Source organism: Balaenoptera musculus, chromosome 2 (genome assembly GCF_009873245.2).
Source record: "Balaenoptera musculus isolate JJ_BM4_2016_0621 chromosome 2, mBalMus1.pri.v3, whole genome shotgun sequence".
Taxonomy (NCBI): domain Eukaryota; kingdom Metazoa; phylum Chordata; class Mammalia; order Artiodactyla; family Balaenopteridae; genus Balaenoptera; species Balaenoptera musculus.
This window is the reverse complement of record NC_045786.1, coordinates 58511958-58539200: the sequence shown is the minus strand read 5'-3', so window position 1 is coordinate 58539200 and position 27243 is coordinate 58511958. Positions and strand designations below refer to the sequence as shown.

Sequence of the window (27243 nt, the reverse complement as noted above, 5' to 3'; positions counted from 1 at the left end):
ACTGCGCCACCAGGGAAGCCCCTTGACCATTTTTAAGTGTTCAGTTCAGTGGTATTAAGTATATTCATATAGTTGTGCAACCATCACCACTGTCCATCTTCAGAACTCTTTTCATCTTGCAAAACTGAAACTCTATACCTATTAAACAATAACTCCCTATTTCTTTCCTCCCCCAGCCCCTGGCAGCCACCATTTTACTTTCTCTCTCTATGATTATGACTACTCTAGGTACCTCATATAAGTGGAATCATACAGTATTTGTCTTTTTGTGACTAGTTTATTTCACTTAGCATACTATCCTAAGGTAGTAGCATATGTCAGAATTTACCTTTTAAGACTGAATAATATTCCATTGTATGTATATACTACATTCTGCTATCCATTCATTTGTCTACGGACAGGGTTGCTCCCACATTTTAACTATTGTGAAAATACTGCTGTGAACATGGATGTATAAATATTTCTTTGAGACCCTATTTTTAATTCTTTTTGCTATATACCTAAAGTAGAATTCCTGGATCATATCAGATTTTTTGAGGAACCTCCATACTGTTTTCCACAGCAGCTGTACCATTTTACATTCCGACCAGTAGTGAGCAAGGGTTCCGGTTTGTTCACATCCTTGTTATTTTTTGTTTTTTTGGTAGTAGCTATCCTAATGGGTCTCGTGGGTAATCATTTTGACTAGTTTTTGGTTTATCCTTTATTGCTTATATTTTCAAAAATAAGAAAAAATATATAAATAAGTATGTGTGTAGTGTATATATATTTATCATTCTCTTTCTCAAATCCAAAGGTATCATATTCTAATACTTTTTCCCCCACTTAGGAATATATCCTAGATCATTAGAGATCTTCATTCCTTATTACAGCTGCATAGTATTTCCTTCTGATCTGTGTTGTTTTTAAACTGCTTAATGAGCAAGGTATAGTAAAGCACTGCTTATTGTGACTCTGAAGAATGTGGCCAAAACCCTGAAAGTAAATGAAAAATACCTATGATCATCCATAACAGATAATTCACACACTGAAAATATATTCACTGTACTTGTAGAATTCTTGAGTTTCTTATTCAGAAACATAATAGTACATTTCCCAGAATTCTAACAAATAAGAATTGACAGCTAATAGCTTGATAGGGAAGAAGACAAAATAATTAAGAATTAAGTTTTTGTTTTCTGCAAAATCATTAGGAAGTAAAGAGCCCAAAAAGTCTAAAAACACTTTGGCCTGGGCCCATTTATAAGACAATCATCCACTGCCCTTCTATAGCTCCTGAAGGCTATATATTACAGTATCATACAAAAGTTGGTGTTTGTAGTGATAACCTGAAAGTTTCAAGAAAAGAGGAAGTTGCTTCAGTAGCCTCTGTTTCAGAAGTCAGGGAACTGTGATTCAGAGATTTTCATCCAAAATGGTAAAATCAAAAAGAATTTGTGCTTAGCAGGGCAAAACTTTAGTTGTGGATTTATGTTGAACACCTTATTTCCCAATGATGTTGTTCATTTATTCATGATATATTTATTTTGTCAATTATTTATTGATGATTTCTTTTTTTTTTAAAAAAACATCTTTATTGGAGTATAATTGCTTTACAGTGGTGTGTTAGTTTCTGCTTTATAACAAAGTGAATCAGTTATACATATACATATGTCCCCATATTTCTTCCCTCTTGTGTCTCCCTCCCTCCCACCCTCCCTATCCCACTCCTCTAGGTGGTCACAAAGCACCGAGCTGTGCTATGCAGCTGCTTCCCACTAGCTATCTATGATGATTTCTTGATCATTCCAATTATTCAGCATTCATGATGTATTTATGTGCTTGGCACTGTGCTAGCAGTAGTAATAGAGTGATGAACAAAATCCAGTCCTCCAGAAGCTTACAGTCTAATGGGGAGCATAGATGGTAAACACATAATTATATAATTTAAAATTTAATTGTGAGATGTGCTACAAAGGTGTACAAGTTGACTTGAGTATATGAAAGGGGTCCTGGCCAAGTCTGGGAGTTGAAGTTACCTCATTCTGAGAAAGAACCATTAAGCTGGGACTTGAAAGATCATTAGGTCTTGGCTGGGCTAAGAGGAGCACTGTCTTAGTTAGGATGCTTTCAGTAGCAAGTAGAGATAAGACTTGATCTATTGACTCAACAGTGTCACCAAGGATTTGATTGCTTTTCTTCCCTTGGTTCTGCCTTCTGTTTTGTTGCCATAATCTTAAGGTTTGCTCCCTTTAAGGTCCCCAGTTGGTTAGCGATAGTTTTCAGAACTGTGTATTCCCTCATGTATGGCCAGTAGGAAAATGAGTCTTTTCTCCAATATTTCAGGAGAAGATCTGAAGTCCACTGTGTATTGATCACCTTATGTTACATGCTTACACCAGAATCACTTGTTATGCCTGGAGGAGTGGAATATGCTGATTGGCTTAGGCAAGGTCATGTGTTGCCTGGAGTTAGGGATGAAGTCTACTTCTCTAGAACCACATGAGACCCCAACAAAATTGAACTATTAGGAAAGATGTAGGGAGTGAATGCTGGGGAGGAAGCCAATAAATGTACATTGTAGAGTGGCAGAACATTCTAAATAGCAGAGAGAATTCTATGTAAATGCCTTGAATTAGAAGGGAGCTTGGTGGCTATAGGGAACTGAATAGAAGTCAGTGGGGTTGGAGCATGACAGACAAGAAGAGTAATGGAGGGACTTCCCTGGTGGCACAGTGGTTAAGAATCCACCACAACTACTGAGCCTGTGCTCTAGAGCCTGTGAGCCACAGCTGCTGAACCCGTGCTCCACAACTACTGAAGTCCGCATGCCCTAGGGCCCACGTGCCACAACTACTGAGCCCCGTGTGCTGCAACTACTGAAGCCCACTCACTTAGAGTCCATGCTCTGCAACAAGTCAATGAGAAGCCTGTGCACCTCAACAAAGAGTAGCCCCCACTTGCCACAACTAGAGGAAGCCCATGCACAGCAACAAAGACCCAACACAGCCAAAAATAAAATAAAATAAAATAAAATAAAATAAAATTTCTGAGACTCAATTTATCAAAAAAAAAAAAAAAAAAGAAAAAAAAAGAGTAGTGGAAGATGAGGCTAGAGAGGTAAACAGAGGCTGGTTTGTGCTTTGGTAGATAATGCCAGATTTCCAAAGTGGTTGTACCAGTTTAGCTTCCTGTCAGCAGTGTAAGCAGTTGCCCCAACTCCTCACCACCAAACGGTATAGTCATTTATTTAAAAAAAATTTTAGTATTTCCGGTGCCTGCTTTTGAGTACCTTTTCATATGGTAATTGGTTATTTATGTATCTTTTGTGAAGTGCCTACTCAAGTTTCATTTTCCTGTTGGGTTGTCTTTCTAATTGATTTAAGGAGTTCTCTGTCTATCCTGGGTACAAGACCTTTGTTTCTTTTATGCATATATCTTCTTTGTGGCTTGCTTTTTCATTCTTTTAATGATGTCTTTTTAGTAGAAGCTGTTCTTAATTGCACTGAAGTTCAGTTTATTAGTTTTTTCCTTTATGATTAGTGCTTTTTGTGTCCCGATTAAGACTTTTTTCTTTACCTGAAGATCATGAAACTATCATCCTTTATTATCATTATTTTTAGCAGCTTTTATTTTGCTATAATTTCAAATTTAAGAAAGGTTGCAAGAGGAGTACAAGGAATTCTCATATATTCTTTCACTAACTTTACCAATTGCTAATTTTGTCTCTTTTCTCATATTCTCTCTTTCTCTTTTTCTATATGTATGTGTGTGTATATAAAACATACAGATGTATATAAATGTATATATACACAATATGTGTATATAAAATTACACATAGGGAGTTCCCTGGTGGCCCAGTGGTTAGGACTCTGCACTTCCCCTGCAGGGGCCCTGGGTTCGATCCCTGATCGGGGAAGTAGGGTCCCACATGCTGTGCGGCACAGCCAGAAAAAAAAGATCACGTAAACATACAAGCACATATATATATATACCTATAGACATATACATGTATTTGCACACACATATATTTGCACAGACATATAATATATGCATGTTATGTGCATAAATATATTACTCTTCCATGAACCATTTGAAAATATTTTGATCTCGAGGAGACAGCAGTGAGTGGTCCTGAAGAGAGATCCTAGTTACCTGCTCAGGAAGTGAACCTGAGTAGCCTGGGTGAAAACCAGGAATCCTAGCTACTTGACCACCAGGGGCTAGAGGCTAGAAGCAAAGTTGCCCTGGCTCCTGCCCCTCACTGAAAAATAAATTTCTCAAGGAGGCAAAAACTGTAGAAACAGGTACAAAGTTTATTATTAGAGACACAGCCCAAGTGGGAGAGCACACAGAGAAACAGTTTATTTATTTAAGACAGAAGCAAGGCAGAGATACACACCTGAAGAGAAAGGGTGTGGGTGTCCTCCCTAATGAGGAGGAGTGCACCAGAGAGGTGATTCAAATCACTTACATAGGGCACTTCTTCCGGGTCTTTGTTTACCTTTGATCAGTTATCTCATTTCTTTCCCACAGGGGACCTGTCCTAGGGCCCACCCTGAAATGTGTGTGCATCTTTTTGCCAAGATGGATTCCAGTGTAGAGGCCTCTGGGGAGGTTGACACCACCTGTTACAGGGTGGCGCCCCCTTCCCTTTTGACCCCAGAGGAGCCTTTCTGCACACGTGTAGTTGGGGAGGTCTCCTAGTCCTCAAAAATGAGAAATACGTGGTCTCTTTATCTTTTATCCAAGCAGGACTCAGCTCCTCCTTGCTCCTGCCATTATCTTTCTCTTGGAGTATCTGTCCACAGGGGGCAGATTCCAGCTGCTTAGCCTGGGGCCCATCTATCTCCTGCCTCAATTTGAAGCTAGCATACTCCTTTATCCCTAAATATTCAGTGTATGTTTCCTAAGAACAAGGACATTCTCTTACATGACCACAATTCAATTATCAAAATCTAGAAATTTAACATTCGTATAATACTATTATATAAGCCACAATGTAGTCAAAGTTTGTCATTATCTCAATAATGTCTCTTATAGCTATTTTTTTTCTTGATCCATTTAGTTATCATGTCTCTTTGGTCTCCTTTAACCTGGAATAATTCCTCAGACTTTCTTTGCCTCTTTTGACTTTGCCATTTTCGAAGAGTACAGGACAGTTATTTTGAAGAATGTCACTCGATTCGGGTCATGTTTCCTTATTAATAGAGTCAGATTTTGTATTTTTGGCAGAATATCACATGAATGATGATGTGTCCTTGTCAGTATATCACATCATGAAGCATATGGTGTCAGTTTGTCCTGCTATTGGTCATGTTGACTCTGATCACTTGGTTAATTTAGGCTATTGTCAGGTTCTTCTATTTAAAGTTTGCTTTCTCTTTTGAAATTAATTTGTCAAGAGATACTTTGATGCTATGTAAATACCCTGCAACTCATCAAACCTTCACCCATTAGTTTTAGCATCCACTGATGATAATAAATATTAATTAAAGTAGATAATAAGTATTTGCTTTCTTCCCAGTTATCTGTGTGCCTGTCTGTCTGTCTTTCAGGCTTCCTGGATTTTTTATTTATTTACTGTTATAATCTATTACTACCATTTATTTTGATGCTCAGATTGTCCCTGATTTAGCTGGTGGAAGCTCCTTCAAACTGGCTCTGTGTCTTTTCATATGCTCCTATTATTCTTTGAGTCCTTCTGTACTTTCTAGTGTAACAAGCTGTTCCAGGTTCACCTTATATTTTCTCTCTCATTCTTTTTCTCACCTTATTACATGGGCTAGGAACTTCAGTACAATGACTCATGGAAGTGGTGATGGTAGGCATCCTTGTCTCTTTCAAGATTTTATCATTAAATACGCTGATTGCTGTAGTTTGTGAAGAATTTTTATCATGGATGGTTGTACAGTTTTATCACTTGCTTTTTTCATCTGTTGAAGTGAGCATCAAACTTTTCTCCTTTATTTTGTTAATATGGCAAATTACATTCATTGATTTAAAAATGTTAAATCAGCCTTGCATCCTGAAATAAAATCAACTTGATTGTGATGTTTTACCTGGATTCAGTTTGCAAGTGTGTGTGTGTATGTATGTATATGTAATTTTCACATTGTTACTTTTGAAAGAATTTGAACTGGTAATTTACTTCTCTTGTCCTCTTAGGTTCTGATATCCTAACTGGGTCACGTGGGACTCTATGAGTTGAGATTTGATCCTTCTTTTTTATTCTCTGGAAGAATTTAGTGTAATTTTTCCTTCAGTGATTAAGAGAATTCACCAATGAAACCTATCTGAGCCTGGATTGTCTTTTGTGGAATTTCTTCAGTAAATATTTCTTTAGTATTTAAAATTTAAAAATTTCTTTAATAAATACTCAGATTTTTCTGTTTCCTTTTATGCCAAGTTTGGTTGTGTTTTTCAAGGATTTTGTGCATTTCATCAAAAATTTCAAATTTATTGATACTATTTATAATATCCTTTTATGTTTTTGACTTCTGGAGATTCTAGAATCTGTAGTGATGTTCCTTTTTTATTCTTGATATTGGTTAGTTTTGCCTTCTTTCTTCTTTTGCTTGATCAGCCTTGCTAAGAGGTATATACGTTTCTTGGTAAACATTCTGAACACTTGCTTTCTTAGATTATATACTGTAAGAGTCAAACATAAAAACTTTAAGGCTGATGTGTATGCTTTTTATTGAAACAGTTTTTTTTTTAAACATCTTTATTAGAGTATAATTGCTTTACAATGGTGTGTCAGTTTCTGCTTTACAACAAAGTGACTCAGTTATACATATACATATGTCCCCATATCTCTTCCCTCTTGCATCTCCCTCCCTCCCACCCTCCCTATCCCACCCCTCTAGGTGGTCACAAAGCACCGAGCTGATCTCTCTGTGCTATGCGGCTGCTTCCCACTAGCTATCTATTTTACATTTGGTAGTGTATATATGTCCATGCCACTCTCTCACTTTGTCCCAGCTTACCCTTCCCCCTCCCTGTATCCTCAAGTCCATTCTTTAGTAGGTCTGCATCTTTATTCCCATCTTGCCCCTAGGTTCTTCTGACCATTTTCTTTTTTTTTTTTTTTTAGATTCCATATATATGTGTTAGCATACGGTATTTGTTTTTCTCTTTCTGACTTACTTCACTCTGTATGACAGTCTCTAGGTCCATCCACCTCACTACAAGTGACTCAGTTTTGTTCCTTTTTATGGCTGAGTAATATTCCATTGTATATATGTGCCACATCTTCTTTATCCATTCATCTGTTGATGGACACTTAGGTTGCTTCCATGTCCTGGCTATTGTAAATAGAGCTGCAATGAACATTTTGGTACACGACTCTTTTTGAATTATGGTTTTCTCAGGGTATATGCCCAGTAGTGGGATTGCTGGGTCGTATGGTAGTTCTATTTTTAGTTTTTAAAGGAACCTCCATACTGTTGTCCATAGTGGCTGTATCAATTTACATTCCCACCAACAGTGCAAGAGGGTTCCCTTTTCTCCACACCCTTTCCAGCATTTATTGTTTGTAGATTTTTTGATGATGGCCATTCTGACTGGTGTGAGATGATACCTCATTATAGTTTTGATTTGCATTTCTCTAATGATTAATGATGTTGAGCATTCTTTCATGTGTTTGTTGGCAATCTGTATATCTTCTTTGGAGAAATGTCTATTTAGGTCCTCTGCCCATTTTTGGATTGGGTGAAACATTTAGTTTTTGAACAAGCCTCTGTAAAATCTCCCTATGGCACTAGGTGGCACACTGTGACTTTGGATGAAAATACATGTATTTTGTTTAAGTCTCTTGGAAGTAAAGAACCTGTGTGAAAATACTGTTTGAAATAGACATCTATAATGTTATGAAGTATCTCAGAGTCATTTATTGCATTTCAAACCCTGATGCTTAAATTAAAATGTTTAAAATTGCATTAAGTTACTACTGACATTTTTATAAGAATAGGATTATTAAAATTGATTAGAATATATGAGTTTTTACTGAAAAGAGTCCATTCAGCATATACTGCAGAAGGCACTTGTGCTTTAAACTGAAAAATGGTTTTCAGTCATGTGTTGTAAGATGAGTGTTACAATGTTTTTCCTTATGAAGTATTGGAATTAAGAATGAAGACAGTCTTGAGCTGGTGGCTTTTTCTTTGAATGTGTGTATGTGTACTAAGTATAAAAGAACTAACTACAAAATTTGTGGTAGAACTGAAATGTTTATAGAAGAAGACAATATTAGATTTCAAATTTTCTGGTCTAGCAGTACTACAGCGTTGCTATCTTGTGGTCATTTTAGTTCCGAGAAACTCATTACTTTATGAAGACTCTTGAGATATAAAGTAAAGAATAGTGGATTTTATAATCTGATATATATATATGTATATCTACCTATATAATTTTCTGTGATTGCATAAGAGAATTATCTGAAAAAGAGATGAAAAGTAGACCACCTATTTAAATGTATTCATCTGGCTTGAAAGGAATAGTGATACTTTTTGGTTAAAACAATGCTTAGGTAACCTAAATGATAGATGCCAACCTAACCTAAGTTATGTAATCATTGGGAGATGTCTTTAAGCAAAAGGAGATTTTATGATGTTACACTGATTGGAAAGTATGGGAATAGAAAAGAGATCATTCAAGTATTTTGCACAGGATGGAGCTGGAACATTGGTCACGGACTAATGAGTCTCAGTGAAAGCTTATGAGTCAGGTAAGTAGATGCCATGTGGATATCCAGGTCAGAGGAATGAAGGAATGTGGAGGCAGGTATTTATTTCAAAAATATAAAAAGTCAAGTTCTGGAGAGGGAAATTTGGGTTAACTTCATAGCACAGAGTATTAGAGTGGAAGAGAGCAGTCTTTGTTTTCCTAATAGTTTGAGCTGGTTGGTTCATTCGTGTACACTGAAATTCAGTTCCTGTCACTCGCAGATTTAGCTTCTTTGGTTATTCCCTGTTTCCCTACATACGCAATTTCACTTTCTATGGATCATTCCCATCAGCATAAAAATATACTCTCACCCATCTTAAAAACCTTCTCTGTTTGTTTTTGCTTTCTCCTTTCTCTTTTCGCCTGTATTACAAAACTCAAAAAAAGTTATTTATACTTACTGTCTCCATTTTCTCACTCAACATTCTCTTGAACTCTCTTGAGTCAGGGTTTTGATCCTACTATTCTACTGAATAGGTAGTAATAAGTTATTGATTTATTTATTTTAAATTATTACTTTTATCACTTCCTGGGCAATGCAAAGCTGTCAGTCTTACTGTACTGTTGCTTCTTTAAAGGTGAGCTATTTTTCCCTCCTCTGTATGCTTTTAAGTTTTTCTCTATGTTTCAGGCTATCATCAGTTTTTCTGTGGTTGGTTTAGGCATGGTTTTCTTTGTATTTATATTTATCGTGCTTGGAGTTTGTAGAGCTTCTGGAATAATTGAGCTTATATCTGTTGTCAACTTTATACTGTCAAAGACATTAGTGGAACAGTTGGTGAAATTTAAATAATTACTCTAATTTAGATGATAATTTGGATCAATGATATTTCCTGATTTGATATTTGTAGTATATTTATATAGGGGAGTGTCTTTGGATATATGAAATACACATTGGAGTACTTAAGGGCAAAAGATATGATGATTGCAGTTTATTCTCAAATGTTTTAGGAAAAAAAATGTATGAGGATATTTCGAGGATTCTTTGTGCTAATTTGTAACTTTTCTGTAATTTGAATTTATTTCAAACTGAACAGTAATATGTATTTCCCACAGAGCCACACCCATTTGTTTACATGTTGTCTATGGCTGCTGTCACACAAAATGGCATGATTGAGTAGTTGTCATAGAGACTGTATGGCCTGCAAAGCCTAAAATAAAAATTGTTTATTATCTGGCCCATTGTAGAAGTTCGTGGACCCCTGCCCTAGAGTGTAGTGACTTTTTTCTTCTCTCAAAGTCATACTAATTAATAAGTTCTTTTGTTTGAGAACAATGTGTTGCCTTTCTTTCACATACTCCCCAAATAAGCCAGCAATTAAAATTTACCAGTACGTGAGGAGAACCCAAAAACTAAAGAGTAACATATTACAGGTATATAATGTAACCACACTGAAGGGGTGAGGATGAGACGAACTAATTTAAGTAATTTTGGAAAACAAAATCTAGTACTTTGGACACTGTAAGGCTAAAGACGGAACTGTATAGAAATATAATCTTGTCAGTAAGTGTGTTTCTCACAGAGATATGGGTTAGCAGTTATGAAACTATTTTATTTTATTTATTTGTTTTTTATTACTTTTGGCCGCATGGCACAGCTAGTGGGATCTTAGTTCCCTGAGCAGGGATCAAACCTGGGCCCTCAGCAGTGAAAGCGCAGAGTCCTAACCACTGGATCACCAGGGAATTCCCCTTTTTTTTTTTTTTGAAACTACTTTATGTATATATTAGAATTGAACAGATAAGTAAATATATTTTAGATGATGAGAGCTGGGTTTCTTACTGATGGAGAAAGAAATTACAAATAAGGAAAGGGGAAGGCTAAAATGAACCTATGATGTAGGATTGAAATCAGGTATTGGGGCTTCCCTGGTGGTCCAGTGGGTAAGAATCTGAGCTCCCAGTGCAGCGGGCCTGGGTTTGATCCCTGGTCAGGGAACTAGATCCCGCATGCATGCCGCAACTAAGAGTCTGCATGCTGCAACTAAGAAGCCCGCATGCTGCAACTAAGAATTCCTTATGCTGCAGCTAAAAGTCTGCATGCCTCAACTAAGAAGCCCACTTGCTGCAACTAAGAAGCCTGCATGCCGCAACTAAGGATCCCGCATGCTGCAAGGAAGATCCCGTGTGCCGCAACTAAGACCCTGTGCAGCCAAAATAAATAAATAAATATTAAAAAAAAGAAATCAGAGGTATTAATATAAACCCATAGTTTTCAATATCTCTATACAGACAGATACAGAAATACAGATGTGTGTATTGTGGATTAGTGTGCATACATATAGTTCCTGTTACCCGTCATGATTCTATGGGTTGACTAGGTGGTTTTTCTGCCCTGGGGTGCCTGAGGTGCTGGGATGGCAGCATTCATCTGGGGGCTTGACTGGGCTGGAATGTCCAAGATGGCTCAGTGGATGTTGTCTGTCAGCTGTGAGTTCAGCTGGGCCTGTCTATCAGTGCTGACTTTACGTGGTCTCTCTACTGGTGGTTTTGGCTTCTCATGGCATGGATGGCTGGGTTTCAAGAGTGAGTATCCCAAGAAGGAGCATTCCAAGAGACCCAGGTAGAGACTGCAAAGCTTCTTATGACCTATTTTCAGAAATTACACAATGTCACTTCCACCTCATTTTATAGGTCAAAAAGCAGGTCACAGAGCCAGGTTCAAGGGGAGGGGATTACATAGGGCATGAACACCAGCAGGAGTGGTTTATTGAGGGGAAGGGGGGCATCTGGAGACTAGATATCATACTGATTAATTCATATATTATTTTTTGCTCTTATGTGTTTGGTTCACTCATTTGGATTGTTAATTCTTTGAGGACATGTATACTACCTTATATTTTTGTTTTCTTCTCAGTGTCTTACACAGTGCGTGGCACATAGTAATTGTCCAATAAATTTGTTGTTGACTAAGGATTCCAGGGATGCTAAGAGTTTAGGCTGGCAAGAACTAGAAGAGAAGATGAACTCGCTCATTAGTTGGACTAGGATTTTGGGCTGGGCCCGGGAGTGAATTCTTTTCAGAAAGAGGTAGATTTCCCACATGGAGTTAAGGGTTGGGCAAGGAGGCTGCATCCTTGTGCTCATAGGGATGCTTTAGAGCCCTTTTCTTTTCATAGATTCTTGGCTTATAAAAATGGGCTATTTTCTGGTTCTGAAGAACCTAGGGGCAGGACAGGAATAAAGATGCAGATGTAGAGAGTGGACTTGAGGACACGGGGAGGGGGAAGGGTAAGCTGGGACGAAGTGAGAGAGAGGCATGGACTTATATATACAACCAAATGTGAAATAGATAGCTAGTGGGAAGCAGCCGCATGGCACAGGGAGATCAGCTCGGTGCTTTGTGACCACCTAGAGGGGTGGGGTAGGGAGGGTGGGAGGGAGACGCAAGAGGGAGGAGATATGGGAATATATGTATATGTATAGCTGATTCACTTTGTTATAAAGCAGAAACTAACCCACCATTGTAAAGCAATTATACTCCAATAAAGATGTTAAAAAAGAATAAAGTAAAAAAAAAAAAAAAAGTAAAAAAATAAAAATAAATATATAGAGAAGCAAAAGAAGACAGTAAAGGCATCCATGATCTTATTACAACAGAAAAAAAAAGTGGGCTATTTTCATATGGCATTCATTAGAGGGAAGGTAATTTCCTTTACATTACTGGATCTGGCTTCCATTGGCCCAGGGTCTTGTAGGGGCTGAACCTGTAGGCTAGTGTTGCTTTCAGCTGTGTGGGACTAGAGAAAGCAAGAATACACACACGCACACACACAGCACATACATGTATACGTACACACATTGTGTGCAGTAGGGCAGAGTTTAAAATTTTGCAACTTAAATATGTTAGTTTACAGGAATTATTATTTAGAGCCCAATAACTTGGAGATAAAATTATGCAGTGGAAATTTACAACTGAGTGAAAATTTACTTTAGCATTATCTGTAGGGAAAAAAATAAGAGTCTTGAAAACATTTTATGTTGCCGAGAGCTTTCAGAGGGAATATGTACCCTCTTACTTTAACCTGTGATACATAAGGGGGAGTGGTGCTGAAATGGGTACACAGCAGTGTTTGTGCTCCTTAGGACAGTTTTTCAAACCTTAGTTTGAATTCATTCTTGAAATGATTTATTTATTTTTAAAGTTGTAAAATTCAGTCTTTTTAGAACTAAAAAAATCTGGGACTTACTCTTATTTCTGTCTAAGCACCTTTCCGATCCCAAATTAGTTTTAAGTGTTTCCTTTCTGAGAAAATAATAGAAATGATGAATTTGTCTGCCAGATATATTTTTTATGTTGACTAATTTAATAAACTAATACATGTTCTCTTTTCTGTGCATAGGCTTCATTCCAGCGCTCCAATAGTCATGACAAAGTAAGGAAAATAGTTGCAGAGGAGGGTCGTACAGCAAGAAACCTAATAGCTTGGAGTGTTCCTCTAGAAAGCAAAGATGATGATGGTATGTATTAAAAAAAAAGTTTCATTTTTGTTGTAAATTAAAGAATATATTTAGTCTTGAATAGTAGACAGACTGAAGACTGTTTATAATTAGAAATCTTGGGCAAATTAGTATGTATTAAATAAGAAATAATTTTTAATTGATTTTTTATCTTACCTAATACACAAATGAAAATGATATTGTTAGTTTCACTGTTTCACATAGGAATGAAATTGGGTGTGTTATTATGACTGGCAGATTAGTTTTTTTTTAAAGTTATAGGAGATTTAGATTTTTTCTATCCTCAAGTCCATTCTTTACGTCTGCGTCTGTCTTTATTCCTGTCCTGCCCCTAGGTTCTTCAGAACCATTTTTCTTTTTTTTTTAGATTCTATATATATGTGTTAGCATATGGTAAATACATATGGAAAATATTTTTCTCTTTCTGACTTACTTCACTCTCTGTATGACAGACTCTAGGTCCATCCACCTCACTCATTGTCAGTCTTATTAGGTATTTTTAGAGAGCAGTTCTTTTGGATCACAAAAGCTATTAAATAGAGGTGGAAATTAAATTTTTCTTTTTAAATTTAGCTCCTTAATAGCTAAAATTGTCATATGGAGCTTACTATTACTTCATTTCTTTTATAGAAAATATATATAAACATTATTTAGTAAAAAAGTGGCAAGAAACCTAGAAATATCTCACGGTTGCTCTATGTTATAAATACTGTTTTATGAAATTTTCTCATTTTTCATGGGTTATTCAGAACACAAAGTAATCTGAAGGTGTTATTATTAAAATTGCTTCTACTCAAAAAACATAAAAGGAAAGAAAATATAATAATGAATCCTATATCTGTATATATCCTGATACTGCACATAAGTACATAAAAAATTGGCCAGTACTATTTTAAAGCTTCATTTATACTTATTGCAAAGTAATGGAAATAAGAGCACAAAGAATTAGAACGTTCTGAATATCTATAATAATGATGACAAAGGAAGAATGTTAACTTCATAATTTTTAAGAAGGATTATTTTATATTGTTAAAACGTTGCCACTTACAGAAAAATCTTTACTTTGCTTTTTAAAAAATATCAACTCATTCTTGTTTTATGGCTGTAATCTATACTCAGATGTTTCTGAGGATGATAATTCATTTTAAAAAGTTTTCTTCTGTTCTTTGTTTTATTCCTGCCTCCTCTGGTAATTGTTCTAAGCTGATTATTCTCCTGTATATTCTAAAAAGCCTCTGATACATTGTTCTCTATGATGAAAGGATGAATAAAAGGCTGTGTAGGGGGTGGAGAGTTCTCTGCCTCCACCCCTGGTAGAACAGTGAGGGAGGCCCTCTGATGTGCAGATAAATTGATAGTAGGTGTTATGGTTCACTTCATTTGTACTGCTTCAGGGGTCTTGGCCCAAAATTATTTTGCAAAAAAGAAAACGAGTCTGTTCTACATTACAGAATTTTACTCCTGTTTTAGAATAGCTCTCAAGAATAGAGTGATTATAAAACAGTAGTTAGTGTCTTTCTTATAAAAAAGAGCAAGTGAGAAAGCTGTATCTGCTGCAGAAATACAAAGAACTGAAAATGTCCCTTTTCAAAATGAAACTATATATTTCATAAATCAGATAAATTAAAACAGAAAATACTGACTTTTTATATGGTAAAAAATGCATTCTTAATTTTGTTGTCAAAATAAAATTTGAATTCAAAGAACTATTTTCAAAGGAGCTATATATAAGTTGAAGAGTATCACTAACCTGACTTTGTTTTTAAATTATCAGACTATCTGACTTCTTTAAGAAGTTGATTTCTTCTTATTCTGAGAAAACCATTCAATAAAAGCAGTCTCTGGGACCTTGGAAATTTGTTTTTTATGACATCTGTAGTTCATGTTGGCCATGTTGTTCTGTTCTGTGGTGTCTGGAAGGAGATTATGTGTTAGTATGCCTGGATAATTTGCATAGTTCAGTTTTATATTATCTATTTGTTGATCTGTATATTTATCTATTTTTGCCTTGAAGGAAAATCTAAATGTCAAACTGGTGGAAAATCAAAGAGGACAATTCAAGGCACTCATAAAACGACAAAACAGGTACAGCATATACAACTGTTTACTTTTTTTGTTGTTGTTTACTTTTTTGTTTTAATTTCAATTATAAAATCTAATTTTTCAGGATTTGAATATTGCATATTTTATCTTCATATAAAAATTTAATGTAACATCCTTTATTTAACAAATGTGTGTATAGTATTATGTGCCTAACTTGTACTAAATACTTTACAGATATTAATTTGTTTCATATAACAACCCTTTGATGTAGGCATTATTCTTCATTTACAAATGAGAAAACTGAGGTAGAGAGAGGTTGTATAACTTACTAGTAAGTGACACAGCCAAGATTTGAACCCATGCCTTCAATTTCTACAGTTTATGCTCTTAACTCCTCTGCTGCACATTCCATATTTGTGATTCTTCTGTGATTTACCTTCTAGGTATAATGGTGTCTTTTGGATGTAGGATAATAAAGATGTATTGAATCTAAAATTTTTCAGATTGTTCTACTAAAATTTTAGAGAACACAAGCCTACCTTATTTTTAAAAGTGTTTCGGCATATTTATAGTTAGCTTTGTAATCTGTAGTTATTTTCTCTGAACTTTTCATATATATTATTTTAGTTTGATGTTATTAAATATACCAATATGTATTATGTAAACCAAAAACTACACATAAGGAAAACATGGACTTCTAATCAAGGTGGCATTGTGAGTTCATAAAATATTCCCTAGTCCTCACATACAAGAGGCATCAATGATAAAATATTTTTTAAAAATTAAAGAGACAAAGGATTTTCAAGAATAAAATAAAAATCTCTGTGGATCAGAAATAAACACATATATTCACAGATAAGTGGAGTTGGGGACACACACTTACTGGACAAGTCCTATATAAGGGAGGCTGAAATACCCTGATTGTGGTGGGAAAACAGATCCAGGCTCATGGCATAAAACTTTAGGCTTGTGAAGTGTTCTGCACTAGGAGACAAAGAACACTACAATCTGCCTGGGGTTGTGGCCTGTGATAATTGACATCTGAAGCAATAAAAGAGAGTGGCCCTCTGGTTCATGACTGGGTCTGCTATATTCTTGAAGCGTGAGAGCTTTAAGTCCTCAATAAAAGACCTCTGGAAGGGGACCATGGTGGGCCAGCTGATGGTAACCATAAAACTAGTACACATGTAGTTAGGGTGAGCAAAGTGAAAAACTAAAATAAAAGAAACTTAAATGCAAAATAAGTTTGCAAAACAACATATCAAGGCACATGAGGAAAATAATATTGTAAGATATAAACAACACATTCCACAAATGAGAGAATTTACTCCTGAGGTAATGAAAAAAGGTCATTTTTCTAAAGAGGACTTTCAAATAAACAAGTTTAAATTCCTCAAAGGAAAGATTAAATATAACACAAAAAGGAAAATTCTGAAATAAAAGATGGATATTAATTTTGAACATTTATAGATAAAAGTGAACACCTTAGAAATGAAAATGTTGTCCGTGAAATTTTAATTTTTTATTCTTACCTGCAATTAGTAAGAATAAGTGATATATTGGACAGAGAGATTAGTTAAAGAGAGAATTTGTGAGTTGGAAGACACTAACTACTTAGGAGGATTTAGAACATAGCTCAGAGAACTAAAGAGATGGAAAATTGGAAGGAGAATTTGATTGAGAAATTCTAACATATGCCTTCTAGGACTTTTGAAATAGAGAATAAATAGTGGGCATGCAATAGTTGGAAAAATAATGTTTAAAATTTTCCTTACTTTGAGTTCTCAACAGATTCAGAGCATAACTGTAGAGCTGAGCAGGATAAATAAAAATAGATTTATACCTAGATACATTCTAGAGAACCTGCAAAGTGTTAAGGATGAAACTCTTAAAATACCAGGAAGTAAACAAAAGCACAGAGGAATAACAATAATCTTGTTATGAACAAAAGAACAGTGGACCAATATCTACAAAGTTATAAGGCGAAATAACTTTTAACTCAGAAGTCTGTGCCCATTCAAATGATCATTCAAGTGCAAGAGTGAAATAAAGCCATTTTTAGATGTACAAAGGCTAAGGGTTTGCCACCTACAGACGCTTAATGAAGGGACTATTAAGGACATACTTCAGCAAGAAGAAAAGGTAACCTGGAGGAGGGAGCTTGATAAAAAGATAGCTGTAAAATATTTTAGTAAATCTCATTAACTATTGGTGGTTTTCAAAAACACTCACACAATTAAATTTAGAAAGGTGGAGCTATAATCTTAAACAGTGTTAACACAGAAGACTAGGGAGTTTGGAGGGGAGTTAATGTGATAAAATCCTTGTCTTATTTAGGAAGAAGTCTTTGTTTAAGGCTAGCTACTAAAGGAGTAAAACAAGCGGGCACGATTTCCAAATAAACAGAGGAAAAGAGAAAGTGAATAAACCAAAGCTTTTCAACTAAATAGAAGGAAAGAGAAAGAAAAAAAGAAGAAAAATCATAGTAAGTGTAAAACATGAAAGATAATGGTAGATACTAAGTATAAATATTTCGGCAAACAATATCAATACATGTAAACTGATTAAATTCAGTTCTTAAAAGTCAGATGATTGAATTAAACCTCTCATTTTAAATTGAGCTGTATATTGCTTATAAGAGACATATTTAAAACTTCAAGGAAAGGTTTAAAACAAAGAAAGAGAAAAAAATCCAGGCAAAATACTTGATATTCTAGATGTGCTCTAAAGCTAGAATAGCAATATTCATATCAAACCAGATGGAATTCAACATGAAAAGCATTGATTACAGAAAGATAGAAATTATATAATGGTGAAAAGAATAATCATCCAAAAAGTATAAAAGTACAAAACTTTTAGGTACCTAACGGCATAGGCTTGAAATATTTAAAGCCCAAACTAACAGAATTACAAGGAGAAAAGTGTATTCATGATCATAGTGGTAAATATTCATATCCCTTACTCAGAAACTGATCAAGCAGGAATAAATAGCAAGAATATAGAATTAAGATACAATTATGATTGATCTCATATAAATACATATACATATATGTATGTATATGTATGTATGTATATGTGTGTATTTATTGGCACTCAAATAGTGTACACAAAGCATATGCAAAAATTGATCACATCCTAGGTTATAAAGAAGTCTCAGTAAATAGAAGTCAGACAAGAATATAGAAGTCAGTCACAACATGTTCTCTGACTGTAATGCAATTAAATTACAAATAAAATATAAGGATATTTTCATGTAATATAAAAAAAAATTATTGATGGGCTAAAGACCAAATGAGAAAACAAAAAAATTAAAATTATCTGGAAGGATATTTTTATGACCTTGAATTAGAAGAGGCTTTCCTAGACAAGACAAAAAGCATAATTGATGGATATGTTATAACAAAATTAAATTTATATACTAAAAAACTCACTTAAACAAAGTTAAAGGTGAGATTGACTAGGAGAAAATACCATACATCAAAGACTTCATAAAGAGCTAAAATTCATCAGAAAAAGGACAAATAACCCAATAAAAAATGGGGGAAACCTGAATAGCCTGTAAACCTGTGAAAAGATGCTCAGTTTCAATAGTAATCAGGGAAATGCCTCTGGATTACTTGTGAAATCCTACAACTTTGCCCTCTAGAAGTAGGTTTACCATCAGCAAAATTTTCTTTGTTCCTCTCTTCCCTGCACATTCCCTTTACCTTCTTGTTTTAGGAAAATTCCAACTCATGTGTGGGGATACTGCTTCCTCCACAGTCGTTTTAAGTAGTAGTTGTTTTTTTCCCCCACAGCACTCCTACCTGTGATCCTAGAGGTGGGTTAGGTTTCCTGCTTGCTCCTCACTGGCATTTCAGGCAGTTCTCCCTCCCATCTCCTAAAACTCCTCAGATTTGAAGGACATGCCATCACACTATACCACCTGCTCCGTCTTCTTGTTGCAGCACTTACAGATTTCCAGGTCACTTCTCCTTATTCCTTGAAGATATAATTTTCAGTCTCACTGCATGCTCTACACCATTACTGCTGTCCTCTCAATTTCTTGCATTTCTTTCCCCCAATAGTTTTGTCTTCTACTCATTCCGATGGTCAGACTCTTGCCTTGTTCTCACTAACAACTACTCTCCCTCCAGGAACTCAATCTCAGCCATACCGTCTTCTACCTGTCATCTCTCCTCCTGCCTTATTCTCTGTGATCATGTGACTCTAACAATTCTTCAACCCCATGCAATCTATAATTTACTGATCCTACCACCCTTTCATTATCCCTCATCCTCCATATGACCACACTTTCCTGGATATCCACGTGAGATTCTATGGTTTGTCTGTCATAATTACCTTCTTGCCCACTCTCCCAACTGTCTGGCTACCCTGCCCCTTGGTAGTACACGCTTGACAGAGTTGTCCTCATTACAGCCACTTTTCTGCCTATTCTGCTTTGCGCCCCATGCATTTGAAAGTGCCAGGAGAAAAGTATCAGTTATGTTGAAAGGCTCTTTTGACAGTTATGACCGCTAACCTCATATGGATAGTACTGTCCCAAAGTCCTATTGCATGTCCCTAGTTATTCATTTCAGTACAGAGCCCATGGGTATTAAAAGGACAATAAAAGAATACCATGAACAACTCTTTGCCACAGATTTGATAACCAGGATGAAATGGACTGATTGCTTGAAAGACATAATCTGTTAAAACTCACTCAAGATGAAATAGACACTCCAAATAGGCCTAAATGTATTAAAGAAATTAAATCAATAATTAATAACCTTTCAAAGCAGAAAGTACCAGGCCCAGGTGGATTCACTGTTGAATTCTACCAAGCATTTAAGGAAGAAATTATACCAATTCTTTACAATCCATTTTAGAGGGTAGAAGCAGAGGGAATACTTCCTAACTCATTTTATGAGGCCAGCATTATTCTAACACCAAAACCAGACAAAGACGTTACAGGAAAACTGCAGACCAGTGACTCTCACAAACATAGATACAAAAATCCTCAACAAAATATTAGCAAATCATATCCCACAATAAAAAGAATGATACACCATGAGCAAGTGGGTTTTATCCCAGAGGTGCAAGGTTGGTTCATAATTTAAAATAAATCAATGGAATTCATCACAGCAACAGGATAAAAAAGAAAAAACCTAGTTTTATATCAATGATGCAGAAAAAAATTTTGACAAAATCCTACAACTAGAAAAGATGATAAAAATCTTTTAATAAACTAGGAATAGAGGGGAACGTCTTCAACTTAATTAAAAAAAAATACAAAACCCTACAGCTAACATGATACTTAATGGAAGAAACTAGAAGCTTTCCCATTAAGATCAGTTATGAGGTAAGGATGTCCCCTTTCACCATTGCTTTTCAGCATCGTAATGGAAGTTCTAGCTAACGCAATGTGACAAGAAAAGGAAATAAAAGGTATACAGATTGGGAAGGAAAAAATAAAACTGTCTTTATTTGTAGATGACATGATCATCTATGTAAGAACTCTGAAAGAATCAACCAAAAAAACTCCTATAACTAATAATTGATTACAGAAGGTTGCAAGATACAAGATTAACATACAAAAGTCAGTTGCTTTCCTGTGTACCAGCAATGAATAAGTGGTATTTGAAATTAAAAACACAATACCATTGGGACTTCCTTGGTGGTCCAGTGGTAAAGAAGCTGCCTTACAATGCAGGGTTTGATCCCTGGTCAGGGAACTAAGATCCCACATGCTGCAGGGCAACTAACTAAGCCTGCATGCCACAACTAGTGAGCTCATGCACCTCAATGAGAGAGCCCACATGCAGCAAACTACAGGGCCAACATGCCCTGGAGCCCACGCACCACAACTAGAGAGAGAAAATCCGCATGCCACAACTGGAGAGAAGCCCGCGCACCACAATGAAGAGCCCGCGTGCTGCAATGAAAGATCCCGCGTGCCTCAGCGAAGACCCAACACAGCCAAAAAAAAAGAAATAAATTAAATAAATAAATAAATAATAAAATAAATCTTAAAAAAAACAAAACCACAATACCATTTATATCAGCACTCCCCAAAATTAAATAGGTAGGTATAAACCTAACAGAATATGTGTAAGATCTATATGAGGAAAACTATAAAACTCTGATGAGTGAACTCAAAGAGCTAAATAAATGGAGAGACATTCCATGTTCATGAACAGGAAGACTCAATATGGTCAAGATGTCATTTTTTCCCAGGTTGAAGAATATATTCAATATAATCCCAGCAAATTATTTTGTAGATATCAATAAACTTATTCTAAAGTTTATATGGAGAGGCAAAAGACCCAGAATAGGCAACAAAATATTGAAGAAGAACAAAGTTGGAGGACTGACACTAACCAGCTTCAAGACTTACTATAAAGCTACAGTAATCAAGGCAGTGTGATATTGGCAAAAGAAAAGACAAATAGATATATGGAACAGAATAGAAAGCCCAGAAATGTACGCACATAATTAGTCAACTGATCTTTGACAAAGGAGCAAAGACAATACAATGGAGCAAAGGTAGTCTTTTCAACAAATGGTGCTGGAACATCCATCCATATGACAAAAAGAAAAATGAATCCGGACACAGACCTCATATTCTTCACAAAAATTAACTAAAAATGGACTATTGACCATAAATGCAGAAGTATAAAACTCCTAGACAATAACATAGGAGAAAACCTAAATGACCTTGAATATGGTGATGACTTTTTAGGTACAGTATCAAAGGCATGATCCCTGAAAGAAATCAATGATAAGCTGGATTTCATTAAAATTAGAAACTTCTGTTCTGCAAAAGACAATGTCAAGAGAATGAGAAGACAAGTCACAGACTTGGGAGAAAATATTTGGAAAAAGATATCTGATAAAAGACTGTTATCCAAAATATACAAAGAACTCTTAAAAAAAACTCAACAGTAAGACACAACCTGATTGAAAAATGAGCCAAAGACCTTAACAGACACCTCACCAAAGAGGATGTACAGATGACAGATGAGCATATGAAAAGGTGTGCCACATCATGTGTCATCAGGGAAATGCAAATTAAAACAATGAGCTACCACCACACACCTATTAGAATGACCAAAATTGGGAACAATGATAACTCCAAATGCTGGTGAGGATGAAGAGCCACAGAAACTCTCATTCAATGTTGGTGGGAATTCAGAATGGAAATTCAGCCACTTTGGAAGACAGTTTGGCAATTTCTTAACAAAAGTAAACATATTCTTACCTTGTGATCAGCAGTCATGCCCTTGGTATATATGTAGATGAGTTGAAAACTTATGTCTGAACAAAAACATGCACATGGATGTTTATAGCAGCCTTCTTCATAATCGCCAAACCTGGAAGCAACCAAGATATCCTTCAGTAGGTGAATGGATAAATAAACTGTGGTACATTCAGCTCTAAAAAGAAATGAGCTATCAGGCCATGAAAAGACATGGAGGAAATTAATTGCATATTATTAAGTAAAAGAAGCCAATCTGAAAAGGCTGCATACTGTATGATTCCAACCTTAGGACATTCTGGAAAAGACTAAATATGGAGACAGTAAAAAGACAGGTTGTTGTCAGAGGTTTAGGTCCATAGGTTTCTTCAGATTCTCAGGGGAGTTGACGAGAGTTCTAAGAGAGGTGAGTCAGAAATCTCAATTTCCTTCTTCCCCTTTCCCTCTCCTTTCTTTCTTTTTTCCTCTTTTTCTCTCAAAAGTGATTGATTAAAATAGTATAACATTTGTTATATTGAATTTTATTTAAAACATGAGATTCAGTTATGTCTAGCTTTTCCCAAAAGTTTAGGTTGCTTTGTCTTCTGTTGAATGTCTTGGAAACAGGCACAGTAAGTCGTAACAATGTGATAGTTACCTGATTTTGAATCTTGGCTTTGTCTCTTACTTAGTGTGAGACCTTGGGTTTATCATTTAATTTAGCTAAACCTCAGTTTTCTCCTCTATAAAATGGAACTAATAATAGTAACTGTGGTATAAAATTGCTTCAAAGATTAAATGAAGTATAACTGTATGGAAAGCACTTAGCACAGTGTCTGGCACATAGCAAGTATGACATGAATATTAGATGCCACTGCAATTATTATTATCACTGCTGTTATTTTTATCAGTGGTAGGTAAGAGCGCTGTATTTTGAAACTCTATACAAACTTATCAGCCTCTACAATTTAATATGCTTCTTCTACCTTTCTTCACAAATTTGGCAATTTTGCCATTAGTTTATTCACATTTTTCTGTGAGTGTTCTTCACCTCTTTATCTTTCCCACTATAATCATACCTAACATTATATGGGTACTACTGTGTGCTAGGTGTTATGTGAAATGCTTTATGAACATTGGAGCAGAAGTTGGAAGACTCGGTTCTGGTCCCAGTTCTGTCACTCAGCCTTTTGACTTGGTCAAGAAATTGAATCTTACTGAGCATTAGTTTTGTCATCTACAAAATAGGAATAATAATATTTCAATATTTGTCCTGTCTTTATAGTTTGTTGTGATGATTAAATGATATGTTTTCAAAAGCCCTTCATAAAATGTAAATAAATGTGCAAATATAAACTATTACTATTTTTGTCAAGCTTAAATGTCAAATTTGTATAGTACATTGCCCTTCAGATGGAATTACCTAGCTGTAGTTTCTGCCTTTCTGGAGTCTTTCTTAGTAAAAGCCTCACATAGAGCAATCACGGAGAATAGAAACATCTTAACCTAAAAGCGGTTTTGCCTATTCTACATTTTAAGAAAGGTTGGTTAAAGTATTTGAATCATATACATATGGATGTATGATAGGGTAAATACATAAATGGGTGAAGATGAGTTAAATTATTTTTGAGAATTTTATAAGATTAGGGTCTGAATTCACAGGAAGCTACTAGTGTTTTGCTGATCACTCTAAGAAGTTTGTGAAGGAAGTATAATTCAGGAAAATTCAAGTTAATTTTAACTTTGGGTGGTATATAGGAAGAGAAATGAGGTGGTCTGGAATATTTGGTAAAGGGTTGTTAGCACAGGGCCTTGGGGTGCATTGTAATGGGAAGTCAGCAGTGTAATTGCAGAGCTCTAACTGGAAGATAGTCTCCTGTGGCTATGTGATCTTGGACAAATCAGCCTCTAAATCTCAATTTTCTAAGCTGTAAAGTAGAGCTAATAATACATACTTTAAAATTTGTGTGAGGGGATATTTGCCATCATGATTTATCATTTACTATTAGGGTTGGAAAGTGCTTGGAGAGCCACTGAAGCAAAGGTTTTGTGGGTTGTTGATGATTACTTTAAATTTTATTGCTTGAGTGTTGAGAATTTGGGCCTGGACTAAGACTGTCAGATAAAATATTTACTAATTTTTATTTGCTGAGTCTGACAACCTTAGTCTGGATGGGGGACTGCGGAAGGAGGATGACCAGCTCCATCTCAGTCTCTTAAGTGTGCATGTCTTTGTGCGTATATATGTTTTGTTTGCTTGACTTTTGATAGTGAAGATTCTATATAAACCGAAGATAGGCTATAAAAGATTTTTGAAGTATAGGAATCACTGTTACGTTGAAGGCCAAATCCTAAAACAAAACAGGAGAGTATTAGCTTCTATTTTGGATATTCTTCACTCAGGGGCTCTTCTATGAAAAGGAAAAACAAGCTAACAGGAATGACATAGACACATACAGAACAACCCAAAGAAACTTGAGATTGTTGTTGTAACTGTAGTGCAAGGTTAGTATTTATTTATTTATCAGTTTAGGTAGCCACAGAGAGATAAGCAACTCCTTTGTACTTCTAGTGAGAAGTTCAGGTCTTTATGTAAACTGCACGCTCCTGTTTGTGGTGGAATGATTCTTTGGTACAGTCTATAAAAGTATAGAATATAATTGTATTTTCAAAGTCTGCCTGTGCAACTGAGGAAAGATTGGGTCATATGAATACTGTAGTTACTTTATTTGGTGAGTCTGCTCTGTAGCTGATGCTTGGTTTTATTCATCAGTGTTCTTTTCTAGTAAATTGTTTTGGATTTATATATTTTTACTTTTAGTGGAAAAAGGTTTAAGATAAAATTAAGTAACTGAATATAAGTATAGGATATGTCATTTCTAAACGAAAAGAATGTACACAAGCAATTTCAAAGTGTTGAAATTAGTATCTGTTATTTGTTACTGTATGTAAATGTGCCATACACGTATTTTAGTAAATCAGGAGCCAGTTTAGTGCTCCTTTTTGACTAAGAGTCTGTTCACCATTAAAATCATCCTAATCTTCAATGAAACATGTAATTGACCTTACAAACCTGCCACTTTTATTTAAGTTGAGAAGTTTTGTTTTGATGAATTCAGTGTGATATAAGCTAAAAAGAAGAATGTCATGTTTTTAAGTATTTATGTTGAAAAATTTGATTTATACAAAAATCCATTTCCTGGAGGCTTTTAAAAAATATTTTTTCATGTTTTGTTTTATTTCATCAGAACACTACAGTAGACTGTAAAATAACGTCATCTACAACTGGAGATAAACACTTTGATAAAAGTCCCACTAAAACAAGGCACCCTCGGAAAATTGATCTAAGAGCTCGATACTGGGCATTTCTTTTTGACAATCTTCGCCGGGCAGTAGATGAAATCTATGTAACTTGTGAATCAGATCAGAGTGTGGTGGAATGTAAGGTAAGGTTTGCTTTCAGGCTTTGTAATCCATTTGAAGTCAGATTCGCCAATGTTTGCTACATCTGACTCGATAATTTGCCTCAGTATACAGTACTTTAGTAATAACTGTAGTCTCCATGCTATACACTAGATCCGCAGAACTTATTCATCTTATAACTGAAAGTCTGTACCCTTTGACCAACATCTCCCTATTTCCCCTGTCACTTGCAACCACTGTTCTACTCTCTGCTTCTGTGAGCGTGTCAGGTTTTTCTTTGTTTTGATTTTTCAAGAGTACCCTTGTTGTTGTTGTTTGCATTACCTAATTATGTACTTTTATATTCTGTGCAAGATTTGGTAGAAAGTTGTCTTGATACATAGTCCTAGGCAAGAAATTAAAGGATAGGTACACATACACACAATTTATTAAAAAATCTCTCTTATCTGTGTTCTCCATTGGTACTGTAGGTGGCATTAGTGAGATTTTCACATTCTTTGGTTTCCTGTTTAATGCCTTTAATTGGACGTTGCTCCTTTTCTGTTGAGATAACTTATCGCTCTTCTAATTCACTGTGATCAGGGAAAAGTGAGATTGATGGCTAACCATAAACAATCCTGGGCGGGACTGGGATGTCATTGTAAGGTGTGTTTTCTAATTTTAGATAACCTTGTATTTGTAATAGTATATTAAACAGACACATAGCATAATCTGGCTCTAAAAATTCACTAGAAAGTCTGGCCTTTTAGTAGATACAAACTATATACTGTATTAGTTTATACTAAATAAAATTATTTTGAGAAAAACCAGAATGATACATCATCATAGAAATATTACAGAGGTAGCTTCTGCTTCTACAGTGAACATGGTTGAAAATCCTGGAATTCATTGTTTAACCTTTGAAATATCCGAAGGGTCAAAGCAAAGTTACATGTTGACACAACAGCTATGTTTCCTGTAAAATTGGAAACAGCCAAAATGTTTTAAACTAGCCTAAAAATATGACTCTTCAGAAACAGATTTCAGAATGAACAGTGATTGAAATCACCCAAATTTATGCTTTGGTTGTCACAATTAATATTGTTACTATCAGCATGTAAAACTTTTTATGTTTTAAGAAAAATATTTTTAAGGAAAATCATATCATTAGGGTGGAATGAGTCAGCATGTTGTGGTAGAAAACACTATTGGATTTAATTTTGGATTATAGTTTCTTATATAAAATGAGCATGTGGGCCTAGATAATCTTTAGGTCATCCTTAGAGATCAATAAGATCAGCAGATTCTTTGATTTTGTGATTAAAAATAACAAAAGGTTGACTGAAGAAATCAAATTTGTCAAATGTATACTTCTTTATAGAAGTGAGTTGGACCAGTTGCAACCATGTCTCTGT

The 27243-nt window shown here is 35.4% G+C and overlaps 1 protein-coding gene across 3 annotated transcripts in view; it reads left to right on the top strand.

Moving 5' to 3' along the window:
- Positions 1-27243, top strand: part of SCAPER (S-phase cyclin A associated protein in the ER) — a 475492-nt gene that overhangs the window by 41700 nt on the left and 406549 nt on the right. For all 3 annotated transcript variants that reach the window (XM_036843858.1, XM_036843856.1, XM_036843857.1), the window contains exons 3-5: positions 13050-13167; positions 15182-15252; positions 25675-25872. In XM_036843858.1, coding sequence (XP_036699753.1) covers positions 13050-13167; positions 15182-15252; positions 25675-25872 — 387 coding nt within the window. The remainder of the gene's footprint in view (positions 1-13049; positions 13168-15181; positions 15253-25674; positions 25873-27243) is intronic.